General features: G+C 41.5%; 1 protein-coding gene and 1 long non-coding RNA gene across 3 annotated transcripts in view; both read right to left on the reverse strand.

Moving 5' to 3' along the window:
• Positions 1–97: 97 nt before the first annotated feature.
• On the reverse strand, positions 98–5,297 carry LOC113023195 (uncharacterized). Its single transcript, XR_003272520.1, has 3 exons — positions 5,131–5,297; positions 1,028–1,142; positions 98–216 (listed from the first exon to the last, which is right to left on the reverse strand). It is a non-coding gene; the product is annotated as an uncharacterized LOC113023195 (long non-coding RNA).
• A 2,507-nt stretch (positions 5,298–7,804) lies between these two features.
• frmpd1a (FERM and PDZ domain containing 1a) overlaps positions 7,805–26,677 on the reverse strand; it is a 50,415-nt gene continuing 31,542 nt past the window's right edge. For both annotated transcript variants that reach the window (XM_026169863.1, XM_026169862.1), the window contains exons 7-16: positions 25,344–25,448; positions 20,695–20,790; positions 20,123–20,248; positions 19,916–20,035; positions 19,270–19,406; positions 16,802–17,021; positions 16,515–16,697; positions 15,606–15,750; positions 14,253–15,524; positions 7,805–13,028 (exon numbers count right to left, since the gene is read on the reverse strand). In XM_026169863.1, the coding sequence (XP_026025648.1) occupies positions 9,607–13,028; positions 14,253–15,524; positions 15,606–15,750; positions 16,515–16,697; positions 16,802–17,021; positions 19,270–19,406; positions 19,916–20,035; positions 20,123–20,248; positions 20,695–20,790; positions 25,344–25,448 (5,826 nt within the window). In that variant the 3' untranslated portion in view covers positions 7,805–9,606. The remainder of the gene's footprint in view (positions 13,029–14,252; positions 15,525–15,605; positions 15,751–16,514; positions 16,698–16,801; positions 17,022–19,269; positions 19,407–19,915; positions 20,036–20,122; positions 20,249–20,694; positions 20,791–25,343; positions 25,449–26,677) is intronic.

Raw genomic sequence — 26,677 nt, forward strand, 5'->3', positions numbered from 1 at the left:
ACGATAAACATGAGTGTGTTTTATTACAAAAACAAACAAACAAAGCTAAAACAAAAACGTCTTCAAAACAACAGTGTGTGATTTATGTTTTGGAGTTTATTTAAAAAAAATACGGGCAGGCTTTTTGTGAGATTATTCCACATCGTCTTCCTCTGCTTTCATTGCAGCCACGTCACGCTCACGAGCAGAATCACGAGACCAATGCCGAATATGGTCCTGAAGAATGTAAAAAAAAAAAAAAGGCTTGTCATACTGTAAAGACAGCTGTTCCATTTTCATGGAGATATCTGCAGACATGTATGGAGACAAAAAACAAACAAACAACAACAACAAACAAACTGGGAAACTGCTGATTGACGTATGAAGGATTTTAATCGGAATACTATGAAAACAATTGTATCAAAGCTGATGGAAAAAGTGTGTGAATGTCATTTTAACAGCCTGCTGACTAAAGATCTCAGCTCTCTCTCTCTCTCTCTCTCTCTCTCTCTCTCTCTCTCTCACACACACACACACACACACACACACACACACACACACACACACACACACACACACACACACACACACACACACCCATCAATGTCCTCTTGGCTTCCTTTTGATGTAATGCAGAAAGAACCCTGTATGTGTGTTGCACCCTGCACGTTTACTTCTCTATGCTGTGCCACAGCAAAGATTCAAATGAGATAATTTTGTTTAAAATACTTAAAGAAATACATAATCACGTTTTCATTGTTGCTTATATAGCACAGAATTTTAAGTGTCAAACATATCACTATAAACATCAGCAGAGATCCAAACACTTCAATTGGGCTATTATTGGATTTCACATCAGAGGCTATGCATTAGCAGACAGTAATCGCTTTGGGGTCCTTAGATACTAAGTAAAGCGCTATACAAACACAGGCCATTTACCATTTAGCAAATGATTTCAAAAGACACTGCTCTTGCAGCTGGTACATAAAGGTAGTCTGCACAGAAGTAAGACAGATATAAGTTGAATGGTACAGGATGAGCTACATACATTATTTGTTCTTCATGGTAGGAGCAACCAAACATCATCCAAAACTCTGTTCGAAGTTAAGTTTCCTCTGTATTAAGGATCCAGACCAAAGCCCAGTTCCAAAGACGCTGGAACTCTGTGTAAAATATAAACAATATTTCACTTTATTCATATTTTATTTACAGAAAACTGTTTGAAAATTGTTTAAACTGAGATGTTTTACCATTTCATGATATATATTGGCTCATTTTGGAATTGACAACATGTTTGAGACAAGAATAAGTCCCCCCGAAAAGTTGGGATGGCACGCAAAACGCTGGAAAAGTAAGTGATACTAAACAAGTTAACTGGCAACATGACTGAGTGCACAAAAAGCAGCTTAGCTTGCCGAAAATCAAATCAATAAATTAAGTAGTGTTTGGTTATTTTTTTGTCATTGTGATAAATAGGGTTAAGACCAGGGGCGATTCTAGGATCAGAGGCTTGGGGGTGCTGAGCACCCAGAGAGCTGCCCGTCCAGGCAAGGTAAACTTTACTCGTCACGATGAGACTTCTTCCCTGTCTCTGTCAGTCCCTGCATCCTTAAATGTCTCCAGTTGTCCCGAGTTCCCTCTGACTGTCTCCTTGGTGCATTTAAACCCCTGTTCCTCCCTGTCATCGTCTGTTGTCTTCATCTCCATTATCAGTCATCATAATTTTACCCTCTCTGTGCAAGTCTGCGAATTTCTTTATTAAATCATAAGATTCTTAAATTCATCAAGTCTCTCTGTGCCTGGGTCCTCGTCACAAAACATGACATCACTGTTTTGTACACTTTAACACAATTTAATCCCCACATTTGTGAAAGAAAAGCAAAACACTTTTTTGAAAAGTCTGTAACAAAACCATCAAATCTGATAAAGGTTATTTAAATGCTGCTAAAGATTACTACAGCAAAAGAAAAATGTATTGGAATTTTAAAAAAATAATACATATCCTAACGTTAATTACTGCGGGAGAATAATGAATGATGCTCATAGTGAGTAAAAAGTAAACTGAGTGCATTTTTTGGACAGAGATTCACTTTTAAAGTGTATGTATAACATAATACAGATACATAAAAATACACTCCAAAAATAGAAGAGTCCTTGAAATGTACAAAATATTATTAAAATATTAGAAAAATGGAGACACCGTGTCACCTTGAGGTTGGCAAATCTGTCTAACTGAAGGTTAAATGCAGTTAATATGTCCTGTTTTAAGCCAGGCACTTCCACCTCCGCTCAGCCACCATCGCTCTGGCAGCAAGGGCGCTGCTGAAGCACCCCCAAAAATAGGCTAAAATCGCCCCTGGTTAAGACAACATATGATCTGATGACTAAGGTGACTACAGCAGTAGATGTGGTCTTTTCAATCATGTCACATGATCTCTATCAGCAGGTTTGTAGAATTGTTAAACTTCTGTTTATTTGGGTTTAAAAAATCTCAGGGAAGTCTCAAGAAACGCAGCAGCTTGTTTAGTTTCTGCTCATGCCTTCGTGCCTGAGGCGCTGACACAGTATCAGGTGGCACTGCCGCCCTCTAGTGCTAAAACTATTTAATGCCACCAGCTGTGTCGCTGCTGACCGCAAAGCCTGAAAAATGTGATGTGACAGAGAAAACCGAAATGACAGAATTAAGCGTCTGCAGGGTGAAATCTCTCAGTACTTCCTTTTGGAAAACCTTTAGATTTTTAGTCACATGATTTTATTGTCTTTTGCCTTTCAAATATATTGTACACCTGTTTAGGATGAGGGGGGGGGGGAGCTGCTAAAAGCGGTGAGCTTCCTTTTGTTTCATCTTGATGCATTCTCAATCATCCAGGGAAACAAATCTCCAAAAGTCACCAACTTGGAGTGTTTCAGTTTGCCATCTTAGGGAGAAATCAACACACATGGGTGTAGGTCCTTTGTTGCTGAGATTTATTGATAAAAACAGTACAAAAAATCAACCATTTGTACACATTTTTACAAATAATTATAAAAAGTGAGTGAGTACATTTCAACATTTTCAGCAATCACTCACAATCCTGGCACTGCCATGGTATCTGTAGTCTGCATTTACCACATGTGTATCTGTTGCAGTGAACACATCGCACAGTGGCATGATTGTTCTTGCAATTGTGTTTGACCTGACACATGGCTCTTTTTCCAGGGCTCGGTGTGGAGGGTTGTGTCAAAGGCAACTGTTCTTTTCTTGCCTTCTTCGCAGCTACATGAGAGTGAGCTAACTCCCTTGCAAGCTCCACCAGGAAGTCCACCCGTCTTTCCTTCGTCCCGGAGCATGCTTGATACAGCACATGTGCATTCAGTGCTGCCATGTCAATCATGTTATAAAACACGGCAACTGGCCAGCGCCGTGTTCCTCTGCGGACAGTGTACTCCCGAACCATCTGGTCCATCACATCCACGCCACACTTTGTTTTGTTGTAAAGGGTGACAGTGTTTGGCTTCCTTTTGGTAGTGTTATCAGTCTGAACCACGCCGTGCATGCTGCTAAGAATATAGACTGTCTTCTTCCGTTTGGCCGCATACGCCGTCAGCGTGGCAGCAGAGGTTGAAAACACCTAAGAAATAAGATAAATTGTTATTTCCATAGCACTTTTACACACAATGAAAGGGAGACAGGTCCCCACCTGTTCTTCACGCCACACTGTGCCATCTTTCGCTGTCTCAGTCCCCAAACAAGCTCTCTTTTTAGGTGGAGAAGCAGTCTCCTCATCTGCAGTGTGAACAAATTCAAATTGTGAGCAATGGGAAGGTCCAGTATCTCCTCCTTTTTCACATCGCTTTCACTTGCGCAAAAACTTCTTAGACGGAAAACCACCATCCTCGGCACAGTCAACAAGATTCGCAGGGAAATTCCTCAATCCACTAGACAGACAGATCGCAATGAATTCACCACTCAGGTATGTTGCAGGTCTTTTCTGGTTCTATGTTTATGTGTTTCATTGTGTGTAAAAGTGCTATGGAAATAACAATTTATCTTATTTCTTAGGTGTTTTCAACATCTGCTGCCACGCTGACGGCGTATGCGGCCAAACGGAAGAAGACAGTCTATATTCTTAGCAGCATGCACGGCGTGGTTCAGACTGATAACACTACCAAAAGGAAGCCAAACACTGTCACCCTTTACAACAAAACAAAGTGTGGCGTGGATGTGATGGACCAGATGGTTCGGGAGTACACTGTCCGCAGAGGAACACGGCGCTGGCCAGTTGCCGTGTTTTATAACATGATTGACATGGCAGCACTGAATGCACATGTGCTGTATCAAGCATGCTCCGGGACGAAGGAAAGACGGGTGGACTTCCTGGTGGAGCTTGCAAGGGAGTTAGCTCACTCTCATGTAGCTGCGAAGAAGGCAAGAAAAGAACAGTTGCCTTTGACACAACCCTCCACACCGAGCCCTGGAAAAAGAGCCATGTGTCAGGTCAAACACAATTGCAAGAACAATCATGCCACTGTGCGATGTGTTCACTGCAACAGATACACATGTGGTAAATGCAGACTACAGATACCATGGCAGTGCCAGGATTGTGAGTGATTGCTGAAAATGTTGAAATGTACTCACTCACTTTTTATAATTATTTGTAAAAATGTGTACAAATGGTTGATTTTTTGTACTGTTTTTATCAATAAATCTCAGCAACAAAGGACCTACACCCATGTGTGTTGATTTCTCCCTAAGATGGCAAACTGAAACACTCCAAGTTGGTGACTTTTGGAGATTTGTTTCCCTGGATGATTGAGAATGCATCAAGATGAAACAAAAGGAAGCTCACCGCTTTTAGCAGCTCCCCCACCCCCTCATCCACACACCCCCACTCCCCTCCCTCCAGAATTCCCAGGTAACAACCCAATTTACATATGAATGACTAGCCAATTTAGCTTCCACTTGCCTGAAGCTAAAGCTTAGCTAAAAGCCTACCAGCCATTTGGCTGCTCTCCGGGTTTTAAAGGTAGAAAAGCCAAATGGCTGGGCTCTGGGCCTTCCTAGTGTTAAAAAAAGAGGTTAGGACAACATGTAATCATCACAGTATCCTATAACACAAAGTCAGTTAAACTTCAGTGATGTCAGTCAGACCACTGTGGATCCATTTTTACCTGCTGTGGTGAAAATTAAAGTCTTTTTTTCAGATTTGCTTTTTTTTAAAGTGTCTTTGTAGCTTGAGATGGTGTATTCAGCTAGCCCAGCACCCAGCACAGCGTCAGAGATAAGCCATCACATGTGTGTAGAGGGCATCAGTCCAGCAGCAGGCCCAGTATTTACTCCTCTGTTCAAGAAGGAAGAGGAAGATGATTACGAGGGTCCCACAGAATGACCTCCAGTGAGAACCCATGTGCATGTATTTGGTGGAAATGTTAGAAACAGAATCTGTGAGCATGGAATCAGAGCATGGGCGGGGAATTAATTTCCCCAAGAGGCTGTATGAGAAATCAGGACTCAACATGGGGCCCTCCACAACAATCCCAGTTTCTCATGTGGACTCTTGGGAAATATAATTGCCATCCCTGCTTCAGAGGGACGTGCTCACAGCCCAGCACGGTACAGATCAACTGACATTCGCCAGAGAACATCAGAACTGGCAGGACTGCCACTGGCGCCTTGTTGTCGTCACAGATGAGAGCAGGGGCCCGTTCTTCGTACGTCGCTTACTACATCCAAGATCAAATGACACATCCAAGATCAAATCATCGCGCTAACTCTGAGCTCGCTATTCCGGTTCCCCGAACACACCTGTTGTCGACGATTAGTATAGCTGGATGAAGTAATGTGAGATCACTGGGTGGCCCAACAGGGGCTACGCATCGATAGTAGAAACATTGATCGGCAACCCTTTGATTGGTCGGCGAAAATGTCGAAGGAGCGCGCTCGGTATTCTTCGGCAGCAGAGCAAGAACTCTTGAGTGAGGGATTTTAGGAGTTTAGGTTTAGGGATTTTAGGCTGGCAGAAAGTTGCTGACAAATTAAACTCGTAAGTAATTTAATAATAACAATAATAATGGAGTGGATCTATATAGCGCTCTTCAAGGCACCCAAAGCGTTTTACAATGCCACTATTCAGTCACTCTCACATTCACACACTGGTAGCTGTCACAGCTGCCCTGGGGCAGACTGACAGAAGCCAGGCTGCCATATCGCGCCATCGGCCCCTCTGGCCAACACCAGTAGGTGGTAGGGTAGATTTATCATATCACACTATATTATCCAATATTATATTACATTATATTATATTACATTATGTTATATTATATCCCCTTTCACATTAGAGCCACAACAGGACCCACTAGAACATGGGAACAAGTAAAAGTGAAATATAAGAATATTCTACAGAATGGTAATATTTATCACTTATATTGCTTTTCGTCTCTTGGACAGAGACCCTGAAATAATCTGTTTGTTTGTTTATAACAGCAACCAAGAAAAGGGGCAGCGCAAAAAAAGACAGGTGGTGGTCCTGCACCCCCTCGTCAACAAGTTGGTTAAGTAAATAATACCCTCACGGGAAAATCGATATCTCTCTATGAGCACACTGTCGCGCTGAGCTAAAGGATCCTGTCTATCCCGCAATATACGCTGAATTCTGAAAACTCTCCTTATCAATCTTGCACCTTCCGCAATGGGTTGGTCGCGTATACGGACAGGACATGGCTGCGACAGGCTTCCCAAATCCACCTTCGCTTTTATAGCCGTGGTCTCTCATCTTGATTACACGAAGTAAATTGCAATTACTACTCTGAAATCTGAATTACATCTGTAATAATCACATACATGTAATAGAATGTTAATAGTACATTTCCCTTTTTTAGGAAATGACCTGTATGTATCTGTGTGACATCAATAAATGGATCAAGTGCTGCATTATCTTTAGTTACATTGATGTTATTTATGTATGGTACAACAGTGGTAAAATATCGCTGTTGCTTTCGTATACATGAAGCGGAAATACCTGAGTGGCCGCGATCTAATCCTGTTTACATAAAGTAAACCTGCTCCCGAGCAGGTTTACGCTTACGGCTCTGTTGCTATGACAGCAAGTCCCGGATGGGCTTCGAAGAACCGAACGATCCAGGATCACGCGAAATCGTCAACAGTCAAATCCGGCTAACTTACTTAGCGAGGTACGAAGAACGGGCCCCTGGTTCACTCTGAGCACATGTGACAGATCCCACAGCATCTCCAGTCTCTTTCATATGTGCACACTGAACTATGACGATTGATTTTTCCCTAATTTTATTATTTTCCCAGTTTAGTTCAACTTTCTGTTTTTCCCTCTTCTTTATTATCTTTGTTTGTGTTGATTATGTTCAGCTGTTCCTCTTTCCTGATATAGAAACATGAATTAAGCAGCTGCATCTTAACAATATGGTCACACTATAATATACAAGATTCAACTTTGAAGTAATGCAGCCAAGAAAAAAAATGCAGAATAGTTATAACCGTTTTAATCTGTTGAGTGGTGAATGTAAATACTGTCCCTTGTTCTAACGTCACCTTTTTGATTAAGGATATAGAGAGTGGACCAAACCACTGTGACCCACAGGAGGGGGGAGTCCACTTTTTTCATCTTCAAAAGTTGGTTTTCTTACCACAAGAGCTGCCAGTGCTTATTACTAATATTTAGTATCATAAATGTATCCTTCTAATATTGCATTGAGAAGGACGAGAGAGAAAGCTGATCTGGACACCCTCGCCTTCTCAGAGTTTGCACCCCTGTTGCATTGTCTGTCTGACTCAGCAAAGATGATATTGGATGAACAATAAAAGGAATCATGAAAAGATCATAACATAGTTTTTAATGGTGGGAATTGAGCATTACAAAGCAAGCACAGACTTCATCTATCCGTCATTCACAGATAAAATCCCTGAAGAGATAACAATGCATTTTATGGATTATAACAGCATGCTTCGTGAGCACAGAGGACTTAAAAAAAAAAGGTTTTCCATCATTACTTTTAGGGAAACGTCCACACGGAGATAATGGTAAAACTAAACCCATTCTTCTCTGCAAACTGGAAAAAATAATACAGGAAAATATCTTATTGGAACCTAATGAAACAAAACAGTAATGTGAATAAAAGCGTTTTGGCTGCTATCATAAAAAGAAACACCGTTTGCAGTTTACTGTATCCCCTGAACTGAAGTGGTGAAATGAGTTTTGATGGTTATTTCTGCAGTGAACATGCAGGTCTTGTGTGTCGAGCCTTTTAACTGTTAAACATTCCCAGTGAAAATGCTGCCATACAGCAGCTTATCCACAAATCAGCGTTTTACATAATTTTCGTGTCAAATTTTAAAGAAAACTAAGAAGAGGCTGTGAACCAATCACTGGGTCTGACCGGCCTACATAATGTGTCAAAGGCTGAAAAAGCTAACAATACTGCATTCTGTGGCCAAGTTATGTCACTGGTCAAGTAGTACTTGTAGTCATACTGGGAAATTCATAATAATGCACTTAGTATAAGGGACAGTCGTTTTTCTTCATCCTCAGAACTCAAGCAGAGGTGTGATGGTTTTTATAATCTTGAAAGCAATCAGAAACTCAAGAACTGTCACACACCATAAATACCTATTGATAAGTATCTTCTGTAGCCTGCGGACTGTTGTGGAATATACAAAAATAAATTAATATATGGAAATAAATGCAAGGAGCTGTAATGGTAACGTCACCATCCACTGGAAGGTTTCAGTCAAAGAGAAAATAAATGAAAGAAAATGTTGAGAATCTTTGACGTTTCCACAGATCCTATCAAATGTTGGTGTAAAAGGACAAAAAACTCAATGTGCCGTTTCATAAAATCCTGCAACGCGCATACATGAGCATTCCACTACTAGGTTTATAAAACAGCAAATGGCTTCAGGCTTGAAATCATCAAATCATGTCCCACACTAGTTTTTGGTTTTGTAAACATTAACATTCAGAAAAAGTCTTCACTGACGTCCTATTAAGATACAGTATATAAGAATCCGTAAACTGCAGTCAGATGATCAGAAGAGTTAAAATGGTCAGTCTGTTGAATAAAAGGCCAGTGTATGAATGGATGAGTCAGAGTTACTCTGAATCGATTACATGTGTGCTTGTGCATGTGTGAAAAAGGCCCACTACTTTGACACACCACTGCTCCTCTGTCTATGACTGTAAACATTTCCATATTTATTCCTTGACATTCCTTTCTTCCAAACTGCAGTATCTCATTAAATAAACCAATCAATAAATAAACAAACAGATAATAACATAGAATACATTCAAGTACATCAGCTTTGATATTGGAATGCAAGCTTGCAGCACTCTACAGTCTGGCTCTTGGCTATCCATCTGGTTTGTTTGGTACAGTACGTGCACAGCTAGTCAGTCACCACATGCGCCTCGGCAATCTCTGCCTTGATAACCAGAAAAAAAACTGTTAACCGGCCCCAGTTTTTTGAGCTTCCTAGGAACAGCACCGCAAGCCAAGAGTCCCAGGTCACACTTATCCACACCTACAGCAGCTGTGAGCTCACTGGTGACCTCACGGATGTGGAGTTGAACGCCACAGGTCGCAAGGCTGAAGGTAATTTCTCGAAGGGCTGTGGTCGCCTCAGAGTGCAGTTAGGGTGCGGAACAGCTGAGTGAGGCAGAAGACTGAGGCGGTGAGTGCTGTGCACTGTTTGGCTAGCAGCTTGGTGCTCAGGTCCTGGCAGCTGCGTTTGCTGCTGGCACGCTCCGCTGCCAGGCAGAAGTCCCTGAATGAGCGGGCCACATCTGCCAGACCTGCGACGGCCTCTGCGTTCCTCCGGTCACACCTGTCGCACCCAGAAAACCAGAGGCACACGCCTGCCAGCTCCACCAGGGTCCGGAAACTGTTGGCCAGAGAGTGAAGCATCTCCTCTGGGCTCTGTCCGATCCCCACCACCTTTTGGCAGCCTGACATCAGCCGCCGTGCTTCCATCTGGAGCACCCTTTTGTTCTCTGTAAAGTGAGCAGGGCACGTTTCTCTTGGGTGACGAGCTCTGTGTCCTCCTACAGATCGGTCAGCATTGCTACTTTCTAGAATGGAAAGAAGCTGGTCTACATCTAAGCGGAGTACTTGGAAACCCGTGGGAGGTTCTGGGTAGCGCTGCTGACCCAGCCGACTCATGGTGTCCTTGTGCGTTTGAGAAGTGAAAGGGTCAGAGGTGTCGGAGAGAGGCGAGAGGAGAGGGCTGAGCTCAGAGGTAGAAGAGGAGAAAAGAATGGAACGAGGAAAAGAGGGGGAATGGGAGGACGTAGGGGAAAGAAAGGAGGGAACAGGGGAAGAGCTCATTAGAGGAAGACCTGCCCCAGAAGTCTGCGTTACTCCGCTGCTCTGTGTGCGGCAGGAGAACTCGTAGACCGTCAGCTCATCATCGAAGCTGTCCTCGCTGCCGAAGCAGTTTGTGTAAACAGCTGGGCAACCACAAGCATCCAGTGGCACCTGCACCCCCTCTACGATCGACTCGCATCCAGAAGATAGCACAGAACCACATCCAAACTCTGACTTCAGAGGTGGAGCAGACACCACCTCGGCCTGGGCCTTTGTCTCTGTTGGATCCTCACAGATAGTGAATACTCTGCAGCCTGAAGGAGGTGTTTTTGGTGAGCCTGAAACTTTCTCTGAAGGTCTACAAAGATCCATTAAAGGCCTGTCGCTACTTGTCCTTCTTATTTTCTGTGGCTGAAAAGGAAGCCTGGGCCCATTTAGATTCTCTGTGGTCACCACGATTGCAGGAGGGATGGAAGGTGATCGATTGGTTATTTTATAACCTGGTACGTCTGCATCTGGACTTGTGACTTTGGAGTTTGGTTCTGGAGAGTCTTTTATGGGACCAGGAGTGTCCATCTTTAAACCTGCGGCATCTCTTTGGAGTTGGCTCACTATGGAGGCTGGGGGCTCTGTTATTGGTCCTGGTGTGTCCTTATCAGATCCAGAGTACAACAAATTTCGATGTTGGGGCTTAGGCTCAGTCTGAACAGGCAGGTCAGAGCTGACCTCCTCCTTCACCTCTGTCCCTGAATTAAAACTCTTTGCTGATGTTAGCTCTACAAAAAACTCCCCGTCCACCTCTGATCCTGTGACCGTTGTATCCGAATCATCTGACTCTACAGACTCTGCAGTGTTGCCAACTTCTAAGTCAGCATTTTGTTTGACATCATTAACGTCTGTTACTTTAATGGTGACCTCTGCTTCTTCCTTGGTGTTGTCCTCAGCAGGACTCTGGGCCACGTTCCCAATCCCGGGTTGACTGAGAGACTCTTGAGATCGTGATAAATAAAGAGGCAGCTGTTGAATCTTCCCCCTAAGCGTTGATGCAGATAATCGGCCCATGATGGCAGGGGAACAGGTTTGGAAGAGGAAATGAGTCGGAGAAGTAGGTTGTTTAGCGAGATCGGTGATTGTAGCCATGCTAGTTTTTTCTAACTTAGAACTAACTAAACTTTCTTTATCTTCAGCACTTTGGGTTTCACTTCTGGGTTTATCCACGGTTTGATTTAAAGCACTGAGAAATGTGATCTCGCTTTTCAATCCAACACCTGAATTAAAAGTAGGAGACGTGGCGCTTGTTGCAGCTCCGAGCTTTGCTGTAATTGAGTTTATAGCACGAGTATAATCAGAATGAATTCTTGTGCGAGACTTGATTTGTGACTCGCTTTGACCTGCTGATTTAGCTCTACACTTTGTAGCTTTAGTCCTGTCATCTCTCCTGTCACTCAGTGAATTACTCACTTCATCATCATCATCATCAAAAACATTGTCAGAAGTGGTGCTGTCTGTAACTTCATCGCTTATGGTCAGAGCCCCGATGGCATCATCGTCGTTAACGCTTGTGACTTTTACGTGTGCCTGTTCTTTGTCATTGCTTGTCTTGGGATTGTGTTCCATATAATCTGAAGCTGTAATTTTGTTTTGGATTTCCATGTACTCGCTGCCCTCTTCCTCCTTCACTAGACAGCCACTCTGGGATTTGTGAAGGACTGGTACTGAGGGTAGAGGGGATGAAGGTGGGGGTGGTGGTGGTGAATATGAGGGGCCTTTAAGCATGTACTCCTCTGCATCTTTCATCTCTGGTTCAATCAAACTGGACACCAAAAGGCCGTTACTGCCCTTTTTATTCCCGTCTGGTAAACATGTAGACAGTATGTGGATTTCTGGTGGCGCCTGCACACCCACAAGTGGTCTCTTTAAGCTAGACGAGTATGCTCCCACTCCCTCTTTCTTCTCTTCCTCCTCTTTAATCTTCTGTTTAGTGATTTCTTGCAAAAACATATGACTAGTGAACGGTCCATTCCCTGTCAAAGCTGCTGACTCCGGCTTCCCTTCCTCTTTCCCTTCCCTATCCTGCTCCTGTCCCTCCCCTTCCTCCTTTCCGTCACCCCTCCGATCGGCACTCTCCTTTCCGTCTGGATCGACACGGCAGCGGACAACAGTGATGGTTGGAGACACTGATTTCACCAGATCGGTGACCGATTTGGACTCCATTGCGTCAGGTTCCATCTCCATTTCCTGTTTCCTGGTTTTGGGAGCAGGCTTTGGGTCTCTAGGCTGATCAAGAGAACCAAAACCTGGTGCACGCGAGCAGAGTGTTAACAGAATGGGCTTTGACTCAAGCTGAGCAGGTTCCCCTTCAGAGTGAGTAAGTGAGGAGACAGTGGGGCTAGGATTCTTGGTTTGCTCTGAAGGTTCAGGATCTGAACTGAGGATCTGGGCATCGCTGACTTCTCCCAAATGTTTTTTATGACATCGCTTGGAAGCCAGGGCCTGCTTTGACTCTGGATCTGGCTCTGGATACGACACCCTGGACGTGTAATCGGTTTCCATGAAGGAACGCCGCTTCTTCGATCTTTTCCTGAGCTGGAACAAAGTTTCTCTGCCTCCTCCTTCTTCCTCTCTCCATTTTCTATCATCTTCTGCTTCTCTAACTTTGTCTGTGTCCGGCACAGAGACTCTGATATCACTGAGGCTCAGTGTGCTGAGGAAGTCCAGCTTCATCTCTGTGCAAATGTCTGCAAGATAGCACAAAAATTTCAGCTTTTGTGTTTAAAGCAGAACAAATATCACAACAAAATTTATATTCTTCTGTGTGCAGTGCACAGACACACAAAATAGGCCATAAATGTACATTCAATGAAAATTACAGGTTTTGCATCACTTTTTCCTTTAAGGTTAGTTTTTCGTTTTGCACAGCAGTTGCCATTAAACTATTTGTCTGCAATTTTTTGTATTAGTTTTGCTCCAATGTTTGCTGTTAGTAGCTAATGTGGTGGTAGATGGACACTCTACTTAAAGGGGATATATTCAGCTCATTTCCAGTGTCATATTTTTATTGTACTCTACTAGAGTAGAGGGGGCCTTGAGTAGCCCATCAGCTCATCCTCTCTGAAATAAGCTTGCTTTTTATATCAAATCAAATTAAAACAAAAAATCCCGTAAATTGGAGCAGTTTAAGCTTTTTCCTTCATGGGAGTAGAGGTAAAACATAACATTACATGTCAAATGTAGAACAAAAACATTAAACAATGTAAAGGAAAAGTACATAAGCATTATTCATGAATTATATTTAAAATAGTTCTTCCATTGACATGTTTATATAGGTCCAAATTATGTATTAGATTAATAGATGAGTCAATAGAGTGAAATCTAACTTTTATAGCTAGTCAAAGCTGGATCATCCACCAAAAGATTATAAGATAAATAAGATGGTGTCTTCCGAATATTAATGGGGTGTGGAGAAAACATGCAGTTATAGAAGATTATATTCACTTTGGTACTTTTTTTCCAATAATAATCCCCTGTAATTCTTTGCCTTTGGAAAGTAATCGGTAAGAACATAACCCCTTAAATGTAGTAGAATGACGGTATGAAGTACTGTAGTGGACTTTGGAAATATTTATTTGAGGCATATCATAAAAGCCCTCAGATGCAGTTAGACTATACTTCTATCCCACCTGGACTGATGCAGTAAAGGAAATGGCAGTTTTTTTCTTGCATAAGAGTGTCATCAGGATCAGTAGACCACATCTACCATTATTGTTAGGTGTGGCAATTATGTAACAAGTTCTGGCAATTATGTAACATTTTCAGTAATCCAGTAAATATTCTAACTCTTTTAGGGAGTAACCACTTCAGCCACTAGATGGCAACAAAGCAGAATTTACAACCTTTATTGCTGATCAGTATACAAGACTTGAAAATTCTTGAGATCAGCCTCACAGTGAAAAGTAAATCACCTCTTGGCACAGCCCCTGATGTCGGGTCTTCAGGTGAGGTGAAACGATCCCTGGCGTCAAAGAACTCCTCATCAGAGCTGCTGTCTCCAAAGCCAGGGGGCGGGTGCAGGATGGGTATTGGCTCCAGGTCTTCATCTTGAGTCTCCTCTCCCTCCTCCCTCTCTTCTCTCTGTTTATGAGAAAGGCTGCGTGCACTGTCGGGGGTGATGTTGGAGCAGATGTTGTAGTAGCAGCGTGCGTCGCTCTGGTCAAAGTTAAACACAAAGTCTGTGTTTGAAGACGGGGAAGGCGATGACGAATATTCTTTAAAACCACCTTCCTTGCTTACACTTCCTCCCTCTCTTCCCCCATCTGTTTCTTTTAACGCATTCCTCCTCCTCCTCAACTCTTCTTCGTCGTCGTCTTCCTCGCTGGCCTCTGGAGGGCTCGGCAGGAAGTCCACGAGGCGGGAGAGCTCCGCGAAACACAGGGAGCTGTCATCAGTGCAGAGGTTACCTGAAGATCTTTGGGCATCAGCAAGGCTCTGAGAAGAAGTGGAGACGGGTGAGGTGAGCTGGGGATCGGCTCCATCGCCTGATCTCCTGCAGGCCCCTCCTCCTCCTCTGTCAGGAGTTGTGAGGTGAATCAGGGGATGGGAGTGCGCAGGTGGTGGGGCAAGCAGGTGAGGCTGTACATGCCCATGAGAATAAGGGTGAAGGTGAAACGAAGAGTGGACACTGGTGTGACTTTGTGAAGCAGCACTGGGGTGGATAGAGGAAGAGGAGCATGACATCAAGTCATCTTCCTCCAGGCCATCGAGAGTGTCACTGGAGGCGCTGGTGAGGACATGAGAGTCCGTATGACATGAATCTGATACAGACGGTTCCTCCTCTGCTGCTCGCACATCCTCGTCACATCCCATCTCCCCTTCCTGTCTAGCGTGTCTCCCCGAATCATTGTCCGTTACGTGGATCTCTATTTGTCCACAATCCTGCACTCTCTTCACCTCCTTCCTGTGCTCTGAGCTTTCATTCTCGTCATTCTTATCGAGCTGAAACTTTTCTCTTTTAGTGTCAGAACCCTTTTCATCTTTTAGCCTTTTATCCTCGCCAGGTTTCTCTCCCTTTTCACTCTCATCTTTGTTTCTCCGACTGTCTTTTCTGTTCCGTCCATCTGGATCTGATGAAGATCTGATTCGAAGGCGGGGCTTCTTGTCAGACACCAGGTTGACCAGCGGTTCCATGTCTAAGTCTGAGGATTCATCGGAGTCACTGCCACACCGTGAAACATAACCTGTGAACATGAATCCAAATTAAAACGAGATAACATTTATTGATTGTTACAGGTGTGATGAACGCATTGTTGTCTTTGTACCTTCCTCAGCAGAGATTCTGTGCTTCTTGGAGTCATCTATCCAGGGAAAGACGTTGAGGTCAGGGTCAACAAACACTCGGCAGTACCCTGCTATTAAGCAGGACATATCCTTAGCCGCAGCTGACTCCAGTAGTAAAGTAATGGGCTTTATGAAAGAGAATGGAAAAAGAGAGGTTGTGGAGAAAGACAATTCAGCAGTGTAAAGGCACTTAGCATAAAGTTCAACCACTGTTTCTGCTGAGGTTTGTATATTGTATGCAAGGGGGTGCAGAGAATAATATAAAGAGGTTATGAAAAACAGAAATTGTTCATCTTAATTCATTAAAACACTGCAGTAAAGGTGGGTCGTGTTAAGATGAATGCTAATTAATATTGTGCTTAAGCAGTTAAGGAGGTCTGGAAGTCAGCAGCTTATTAAGAGAGCTTTTAAAGCTGATTAACAATCATCCAAACAGAACAAAACTCTGTTTCCAAACTGCAAAACTGATAAGGATCTGCACAATTACTCGTGTTCACCTAATGAAAAGGGGAAACATGCAGATCAAAACAACATGTGCTAAATACAAAATGCACCAATAAAGAGATGAAAAATAATACTAATTAGTTTCCAGCTTAAGCAGAAACCTCCAGAGCTGACAAAAATGGATAGACTGTGGATAGACATTGATATAAAATATCTAGCTAATGTGAGAAAGACATTATTTAATGAAGGGCTATCCTAAACGTCAAGCTGGGTGAGTGACAAACTGTGGGAGGTGGCTTCCTCATCCGGTGACATTTTGACTAACATTGATCATAGCTCACAAAACTAACAGGAAATGTCATCAGGAAAGTGTTTACAGTGTTGCAGATGAGGTATTCTGTTCCTCTTGCATATTAGGTTTGGGTGTGTATCCTTTTAGGTCTCACCTTGATGTCCTGCAGGTATATTTTGACCAGGCTGACCTTTTCCGATTCAGGCAGCAGCTCGATGCGTGTTATGCTGGTGAATTCTGTGAGTGTGGACAGGATGCTCAGCTTGTGGTTGACGATCTGACTCACCCCGTGCCGTGCTCCCACTAATAGGGTCACCATCGACTCCCTGTCCTGGAGCTGAACAACACAGAGGAGGTGGAGAAAGTGCAGAGAAAGAAGATGATTCAAATTATAATATACAACCAAATCTCAAGAACAAAAGTATACAGATCAAATCCTACCATCATGGTGGCACCAAAAGATTTCCCTCCAAATGATTTGAGTTCACTCAGCTCCTCCAGATAGTTGATCCGTGTCTGATCGACTGACAGGCCCTTTTGCTTGGGATCATACAGGGATTGGCTCTTCTTTATGTGGTAGCCGATGGCCTTTCTCAGATCCTTTTCTCGCATGTTCCTCAGCAAGGTGGATGACACAAAGTTCTCTATGCCCCAAGTCTTTCTGAGGGAAACACACAAATGCAGATTGAAAGGGTTTGTTTTTGTTTAAAAGGATATTAAAACTTTTTCACACACAAAGCAACTAGCCTGTTAAACCTGCATGTTAAACAGGGAAAGGCACTCATTTAAGCAAAAAGAGATTTGTGGTCGTCTTCATTTTTGGACCGCTCGCTTTATGAGTCGCCACAGCAGATGATCTGCCTCCATCTCGATTGCATCTTCTTCCCTCACACCAACCGTCTGCATGCTCTCCTTCACTACATCTTCTTTCTCTTCAACATATACTGTATATCCCACTATCTCTCCTCTGCACATGTCCAAATCATCTCAGCCTTGCATCTATGTGTCTCCCGATCGCTCAACATGAGCTGTCCCTCTGATGTACTTATTTCTAATACTCTCCCTTATGAACAAACCCAATGAAACCCTTAACACCTTAAAATCATAAATCATGACAGGTGTCACTACCATCCTGTAAACTTCACCTTTCACTATTGCTGCTATCTGAGACACTCGTCTCCACCCACTCCAACCTGCCTGCACTTTCCTCTTCAACTCTCTTGTGCACTGTCTTCTGCTTTAAATGGTAGTGGCCAGCTGTTTAAACTAATCTCACCACAGATCACAATGTTGTCTGCAAACATCACAGTCCAAAGACACTCCTGCCTGTCAAACTATTCATCACCATTGCAAACAAAAAGAGGCTCAGAGGCTCCACAAGGTCCCAAACTAAGAGATGATTTTAGCTGCAGGCGATGCACTAATAGGGCTGGCTCAGGTTGTTAATTGTGATTTGTTTAGAAAAAAGAAGGTTTTTTAAGTCTTGTGTGTATCTGTGATCTACATCTCACGTACTGTCAACGTGCACGCAGCTGAATTTGTGTAGGCTCGAAATAAAAAACGTGTTAGAGCACAGCTCATGAGAAAGCTGTGTGCCCTGTCCATGGTCCTGAAATTAGAACAGTTAAATTTGAGCGCAATAAAACTTTATTAAGGAAAACGTATTTTAAAGCATATTAATGTAAATGTGCTGGTCAGAACAAACAAATTCCAAACATCAAATTGAAAAATGGGCTATTAAGACTTCCTGTGCCTGATGTCCATGCCATATTTTTTGCATTTGATATTAGTGGTGCAACGGATCAAAAATCTCACGGTTCGGATCGGATCAGGGTTTTAAGTCACGGATCGGATCAATTTTCGGATCAGCAAAAAAAGAAAAAAGACAAAAATTTAACATTTACTTATTGAAGTATTTTTTGCCTGTTAAAAACATTCAACTGAAGACTCATTCCACGCAATTATTAAAAAAATAATAATTATGGTACAATATAGGGCAGTATAGGTCTTTGTATCTACCACTCAATTCAATTCAATTTTATTTATAAAGCGCCAAATCACAAAAACAGTCGGCTCTTTATATTGTAAGGTAGACTCTACAATAATACATACCGCTCATTATATCGCAATCCGCTGTGATATAATGAGCTGTCACGGTCATGTAGCTTTGAAAGTAGCTTGTCCTGGAGGTCCCTATGGGCTCAAATTGCGGTCATAAATATTTTGTACTTGTAAATCAGTTTTGCACTTGTAAATCAGGAGTTGTATGTGTAAAAAGAATTTGTTTGTGCATAAAAAAGATTTGTGTGTGCCAAAAAATACGTGTGAAACTGCACTCAAGTTTCAAGTTACAAGTACAAATTTTGACCCTATTTTTCTTCCTTTCATCTGATTGGTCAATGTCATGTCAATCACAAATTTAACAATCCAATCAGAGAACAGATGGGTTTGGCTATTGAAAGGGTGCTTTTTTGAACTGCAGGTCCTTGAAGGGTAGTTACCAAGCTTTCTTCGTTATGAATTAGCGATTCATGTTTTTATTGAACATTTGAAGATAAAAAAACAAATTTTTTGTTAATAAAGTTTTATTACACTCAAACTAAACTTATAACTTATAACTTCAGCACCATAGACAGCACACAACATTTCTCATGAGCTGTAGTGTAACATGTAACTATTAGTGGTGGACCTTCACAAATTCAGCTTCATGCCCTCTGACAATACATTAGTATGTTACTACAGTCGCAGACACAGGCAGCTGAGGGTTTTAACACAGACAACTGCATGTCTTCTTGCGACTACTGTCGGCCATTGCTGACCAAACAAAGAAAGCAGGTTTACAGCACTTCCACATTAGCTACGCCATCTTTTCTGTACAGTCCACATATAAAGGTGTGTCTATATCTCACGTGATCATCTTCAGGTTGGTTTTGGGTGACTGTCCACAGCTCGCTAGCCTCTCCATAATGTGTAGTGCAGCAAGTCGCAAGGCGGTGTTACACCTCATCTCTACTGCAAAGCGCTCCTGCAGTACATCGTTCACCCCCTAGCACAAACAGACAACATACATCAGAATTAATCATTGTGTAGCAACTGATTTGTCTTGTTTGCAGCAGTTTGTAGCTAATTGGAGAAAAACGTCCAAAATAGCAGGGTCAGCTTTGGTATTAAAACAAACACAAACTTCCTTCTTTTAAGAGAATCACGGTGCAGGTGGGATTTAATGAAAAACTGCACACTTACAAACAAGCTGACCTTTCAGTCTGATGATTTGCATCACGGTGAAATGAGCCAACTGCAGCAATAAGTGTACTTTTGGAAGTGTTACAACACTTTGCCTATTGATTTGATTCAGAGTTGAGAATCCTGTTTTTCTATTGATGCTTTAGGTCAGTTTGCAGTGACTCAATTAATCAGAATTGATATTAATAGCAGCCATTTCATATAAATAAAGTAACTATTAATATCCTTAAATAGAAAAACAATAATTATAACAGATAATAAAAGAGAGTAGTGATCTGACAAGCCCAGCAGTGTGCACATTCATCAGTCTACCTGCAGGTAGAGGTACTCAAAGGCAGCGGGATCCTGCTGCAGCAGCATCTGAAGGTTTTTGGGCATGAAACAAACACGAAATAAACACCTGTAGTCATGGGCCTCTTTCTTCTGGACCACCTGCAGAAACACGGATGCTTATATTATTTGGAATGCATTTTATACTTTTTTTTTGTTTAAATGTAATTTGTGTGTGTGTGTGCATACCTGCTGTATCCTCTCCTCATCATGTAGCAACAGCAATTTGCTGATGCTGTGCTGCTGCTCCAGCACTAGCGAGAAATGCTCAATGCGGCTCAGAGAAAGCTTTTCCTTCAGTGTCATCACAATGTCCTGATGTGCAAAGAAAATTACACCTTCAGAGATAATATTTTATAACATCAGGGAACACATTTGCTGAGGTGAGCTGAGTTAAGGTGTTAAGGTGTCAGAGTGGTAACAGAAAGTTTCAGAGTAGCTGTCAAATCCAGGAAACAAATGCATGCCTAATACTAATAACTGCTGAGGAAGTGAGTAAATCACTCAGCTGTATCTGGTAAATTCAATTCAACGTTATATGGTTACAGTTTAATGTGGAGCTTGCTGTCAGACTGATTGACATTCAGGAAGAAACGCACTCCTACAGGGTCTAGTTTAAAACTTTGATTTAGTTTTTGTCTCAGGAGGAAATCTGAGATTTTTTTCCTGCTTCACGAGCCTCAGCTTCAACTCTGAAACTCTGCTAGAGCTGCTAGGTGTGTGTCATTATAATGCCACACTCCAGTATCGCTACAGAGTACCTTGACTGTGGTACTGGGCTCAAATTTGAAGGCCTTGGTCTGCCCGTTCTCGAGGTACACCTTCAGTACATTGGGCAGGAAGAGCAGGGAGTTCCCCTGTGAAGAAAATAAAAACAATCTGAATTTAGTTGGTTTCAGGAGTAAAAGTCTGACAGGGAGCAGGGTGGCTCTTTCTGTGTGCAATAATGTGGGAAATCTTAAAGGTGTGTTGCAGTTTCTGGGTCTATGAGTCTGTTAGGGTCCACTTGGGAGTGAATGTCCGTGTGCCTGTTAATTTTTTATGACGGTACAGGGTTGTCTGTAGAGAGACTGTACTACAATGTACCAACGAGGCATGCTTCCTGCAGGCAGACTTCAGAGTATAACAGGATTGACTGCTGATCTGTGGCGCCTACAGCTGTTCATGTCTGAATCTGTAATTCCTGTCTTGCCATCATTGAGCTGTAGTCTGGAAGTTTCTTCTCCATAAAAAAAAAAAAACCTTCTTACACTTATGTGTTTAATTTTATGTTGCATTACTTTTGACTTTAGCTGCTGATCTGTCTGATAATCATCTTTGGGTTTCAGTAGGTATATATTCATGGTGGGAAAGTTACATTAGTGGTACAGCACTATCACAGTCTATCACCAAAATAGTGTACCCTCAGAGACCCATCTTGAACCCCACCAAAAATGCACCACTCAATGCTGTTTCAATAGCATCTAACCCTAACCCTTTTCATCTAACATGCTTGTCTTTTAGGAAGAAACTCTTCAGAAAGTTTTAATTCCAGAACTTTCTTGCTGTGAGACGACTGCACTGTTCTCTGTACCGCCACATCGCTGGCATCCAAAACAGAATGAAACCTCCAACAATGTTTTATGAGTAAAATATATCAATTTTACAAAAATAAAAGCAAAAAACTCAAGGAACTGCCTTCCGCCAGCTTCACCCGGTCACCCTGGTTTCTTCACAGCCTTTGAATTAAGCTCGTCTTGTCTGTCATCCAGTGGGGAAAGTGGGAAAAACGGAGCCTTTTAAAATGTGGGACACATCAAGTGGGAGTCCTGGTCATGAGACAGATTTGCTGAATTTTCCTGACGTATGTTTGTCGCTTGAACACAACCACTGTTATTTTTAAATGCTGGCAATCCAGACTGAGAATACTGAATATGTTTAGCACATTATAACAGACCATAAAGTGAGAGAGCAGTGTTATTTCATCTTCAGCTCTTCTCACAGAGCATTTTTCTTCGCATCATATCCTCTGGCCTGTTTCTGTCTACCCGGCTCGTTCTCCGCGGTGACTCATCTTTCCCGCTACATCCCTCTTCTTTTATGATTTAAGAAAGTGTTTTTCTGTATTGACACTGTGATACAATGCAACATTGATGTCTACATGTTTTGAAGTTGAAACAGAGGGCGTTCAAATTTTAGACAACCCCTCCCTTGCTAGCTTCCTATCCCCCGTTACATATTTTGTCTTCCTTTTAACGATGATAAAAACATCCCGCCCCCTCCCCTCCACCTCTCTTGGTCTCTTTACCATCTCCTTCTACCCTTTTTTTTCTCCTTAATCTGATATTTATTGTCCTGTAATCACAGACATTAGGACCGGAGAATGGGGAGGATATTGATCTGTGTTTTCTCTGTGTTTAGTAATGGGCTCTCCGGCCTCAGTGGTTTTCCTCGTTCTGCTAATTTCACATCCGCTTGCAGGGTAGGAACCCTGAACAACCACAGGCAGATTTATAAAGGAACAAAGTGCATCGAGTTTGCAGTAAAGCTGAATCTAATGTTGGTTTTACTGACAAGCACTCATCGTCATAGTGCAAAGGAACATCTAGAAACCATAAATCACGTTTTAAAGCTTGTCTGCGGTTTCCACTATTTTCTTGTTCAGGACAATAAAATTCAAAATGAAAAATTTCTTTGGGTCTTCACAAATATGACACACCACTTCAAGTGGTGCTGTTAGCATTGTATGTTGTGTCGAAAATGTGTTCCTATAGCACAGAATACATGTTTATGATACTTAAGGCATTCTGTAAGTAAAAGAATCTGAGGAAAGATCCTGCTTACAGCCGATTTTAAAGAAAAAAATCTGAACTCTAACAGAGTTATGTGTTCATCATTAGTTACCATGGTGATCGAGCTAAATAAAAAAGAGAGAGCCACCTTTGGGTGACTGAAAACTCATCACAGAGGCCACTAACCATTAATATCCCTTTCTTCTATAGAACTCCGGTCTCTTTGCATAATTTTACTACCTGCCTTTATTAGTTCTTATCTGTGTTTGATTTGCTACAACTGTTCCCAATTAGCCAGTCAGACTTCCTTTTATACCCCTGGTTCAATACTTCCTGTTGCAAGCGTGCCATATTCACACCAGTCGAGCTTTTCCAACTACTGCCTACAGTTTCTTATTGTCCCTGTACTATTCTTTGTTTTCACAGTGAATGACACCTAGGACTGTTTCTGGATTTTGCCTGCCGCTCACTTTAATTGTCTGCTTCGCTGTCTGATCTACTGTTAATGACCCACAGCTGGCTGGATTAAAGCTTTTGATTTTGAACTGTGATACATGGCATCAACTAAACTTCGGTTCTGCAAACTAGTGCAAAAAATCTGAGAAAGTTTCAAAAAATCCTAAAAACCAACATTATGTCTTAAATGTAAGCAGTCAGAAATTTTCATGGTTCAAGCACTTAAAATCTCTTAAAGTACTTTTCTTCTAAATAAATGAGCTTTACATTCAGTCTTATTGAGAGAACGACACAGTGTGTATGACTGAGATCTAAGTACAGCTTTGAATGCCTTTTTTAAAAACACACATTATGATATATTTTTTTAAATGCAGCATTGATGAGAGCCATGTTTACTTGCTGTGTATTAAATCAACCTCCTACATGCCTGCATGTGCACACCACAGACTCTGAACCTGCTCACTAAATGGCATCTCTGTTGTGCTACCCCACATCAAATCAGGAAACCTGTCAGAATAAATTATCCATGAAGTGTCTCAGAACTGAAAAAATAGACTTTGTCTCAAAAGCTTTGAAAAATATATCAGAATACTATGAGCTTTTAGGTCCATTAATCTGGTATTTTAATGTAAATTCTGGTCATGTGTATATCTCGTTATTGACAGTGGAAGGCTGAGTGAAGATTATAAAGATAAAATTATTTTCTATTTTTGGACAATGTATTGGTCAGAGATGCTTATGCAGCACTCTGGTACTGCCTTATATGGATTTATTTTGTGTTGTGCCCGTGGCCTAAGCCCACTTGTATATGCAGTATATTCCAAATGTACATCAGGTTACAGCGAAAATATAAGAAGCACTCTTGAGACTGCAAACCTCCGCCAAGGCCCCTCACTCTCTGGGCAGTATTTACTTTTTAGGGAATAGCATTGTATTTTGTATACAAACATTATTTTGGAGTAGATAATGGATAATAGGTATTCATTTGTAGATAGCTGGACATGAATAACTTGAGGTTATTATGTATTATTGTACTACAACACTCTGGGCAGCTCATTCTCTTTGTGATGACAATACTTTATTTCTACAAATTTTGAGGCCAACCTGAAAAAAGGGCAGATGTGAAATGTAAAAGTGATATCACAGATAAAAACTGTGGTGTGACATTCAGATGCAGATTATAATGTGATATTTAAAATCCCCATATGTGAGCATGAATACCTAAACGATGCCAATGCAAACAAGTGCAGTAGAATTTTAAGTTTTAAAGACAAAAGACATGAAAGTTTGACCTTATGTGACTTCGAAGGTGAGGCCAAAGGTCAAATGTTACAGTGTTTTTTTAAATGTTGACAATACACATCGCATTTGTAAGAAATCTAGTTTCTAAGTTATAAGGCTTTTTGTCAATATTCACCCAATAAATCATGATGCTGACCTTGAAGACCTTGGTAGATGTAGATCAAATTTTAATGAGTTGTTAACATGACCCCGCTCTACAGCCAAATGAAGTTTTATCAGAATTAACAGTCAACATTTTGACCTCTCTTGTTTACAGACAGATGCTATGAAAACCATAATCTCCTTGATGGAGATAATGAATTAAATACTGAAAGTGTCAACCTGGCCATAAGCAAGACAAACATGTAACGATATATCCTTTGGTTAAAACAGTCAGACCCTCATGTATATAGAGTCATGTTTAAATATTATCTGTGCAGTTTGACTCCATTCAGGAAAATAGGTGACTGAATACAATCAGTGAACTGAGTCGTGTAAAATGTGCTTCAGCAAGTCATAATCAAGACTGTAGTACACTGATGCTTCTCTATATTAAATCAGTCTATAATATTTGCATCCTGAACACAATGCAGAAAGAAATAACACGAAGAATTATTTATAACAGACGTAAATGCAAATAGCTGTCATCAGATTTGATCACCCAGACCGTGTAGAGCTGGTTTAGATGGGGTGTTAATGACTCCTGTGCACTGATGTAAATGTGGAGAGCTGAGCATGATCTATTACCATCACATGACATTTCTATAAAACTTCAAATGTGACATCATCTATCCACAATCACATAAGCTGTCTCAGAGACACAATGATACACTACAGAGGCAGCCAGAGGATTTAAAGTTGGCAGTGCTACGAATAGCTGCATAGTATATTTTCAAACTCACCTGTGTGTGTCCGTTAACTTCCACCTCCTCAGCAAAGTGGACTTTCACAGGGTTGGACCTGAGCTTGGCCCTCTTCTCCGGTGTGATAAATGATGACTTTGGGCCCTGTGAGAAATACGAGTCAATAAGCTGTGAAGCAGTTTCTCACAGGATACGTATGTTCTCTTTCTTTCTTACAATCTAATCAGGGCTGAATTTGGTGCAGTGCAGAGATGTATAAATACATGTAAGGACATTATAAGACACTCTCTGGCTTTTGTTTTTCCCAAGCTGTAGTTTAAACAAGCACTTATAACATGGAGTTGAGTTTCATATATAAGACACACACACACATATATATATATCTCCCTATCTCTATCTATCTATATGTATATATATATATATATATATAACATTCAAGGTTATAAATGACCACTGTTTGCTACTGTTGTTCTTTATAACATGTAACAACACTAATATGTAAAAAATGTCTAAAAGGTTCATGAATGTGATGATTGTAATATTGGTCATCACATCACAGCATCATGATAAATCGGCTGAAGGACTTGTTTGGGATTACTGGTGTTGTTTTAAAATGGTTTATGTCGTATCTATCTCAGAGATTCTTTACTGTCTGTATGAATCATGTGTTGTCTGAAACATCAGTTCTGCCTTCTGGGGTACCTCAAGGATCTGTTTTAGGTCCTATTCTCTTTTTGCTGTATATACTCCCTTAAAGCCAAATTATCAGACGTTACAATAATATTTCTTATCATCTCTATGCTGATGACTTTCAGTTGTACTGTTCTTTCAAAGCTTCTGAGTTTTATAAATTGTCTTGCTTAAATAATTGTCTGTCAGAAATCAAACAATGGTTAATGACAACTTCCTTCAGTTAAATGCAGATAAAACAGAAACTTTGATTATTGCACCTGATCACACGCTCTCAGAAATTAAGCAGAATATCAGTTCTTTAGACCCTTCATTTCAGTCGAGTCTCAGAAACTTGGGTGTTATATTTGACAGTTCAATGTCTCTTGAGAAACACTCTAAACAACTTGTCCTGAACTTTTTTATCATTTAAGAAACGTTTCTAAACTCAGACTACTGGTGTCAAAGGCAGAACTTGAGATGATTATTCATGCTTTTATCTCTTCTCGTTTGGATTATTGTAACGGTCTTTTTACTTGTCTCAACAAATCAGCTCTGGATCGCCTTCAGTCTGTACAGAATGCAGCGGCAAGACTTTTAACTGGTACAAACAAAAGGTCACACATTACTCCAGTTCTGGCTTCTCTTCATTGGTTGCCAGTAAATTTTAGGGTTCATTTTAAAATTTTAGTTGTAACTTTTAG

The sequence above is a fragment of the Astatotilapia calliptera genome, chromosome 6 (genome assembly GCF_900246225.1).
Source record: "Astatotilapia calliptera chromosome 6, fAstCal1.2, whole genome shotgun sequence".
Taxonomy (NCBI): domain Eukaryota; kingdom Metazoa; phylum Chordata; class Actinopteri; order Cichliformes; family Cichlidae; genus Astatotilapia; species Astatotilapia calliptera.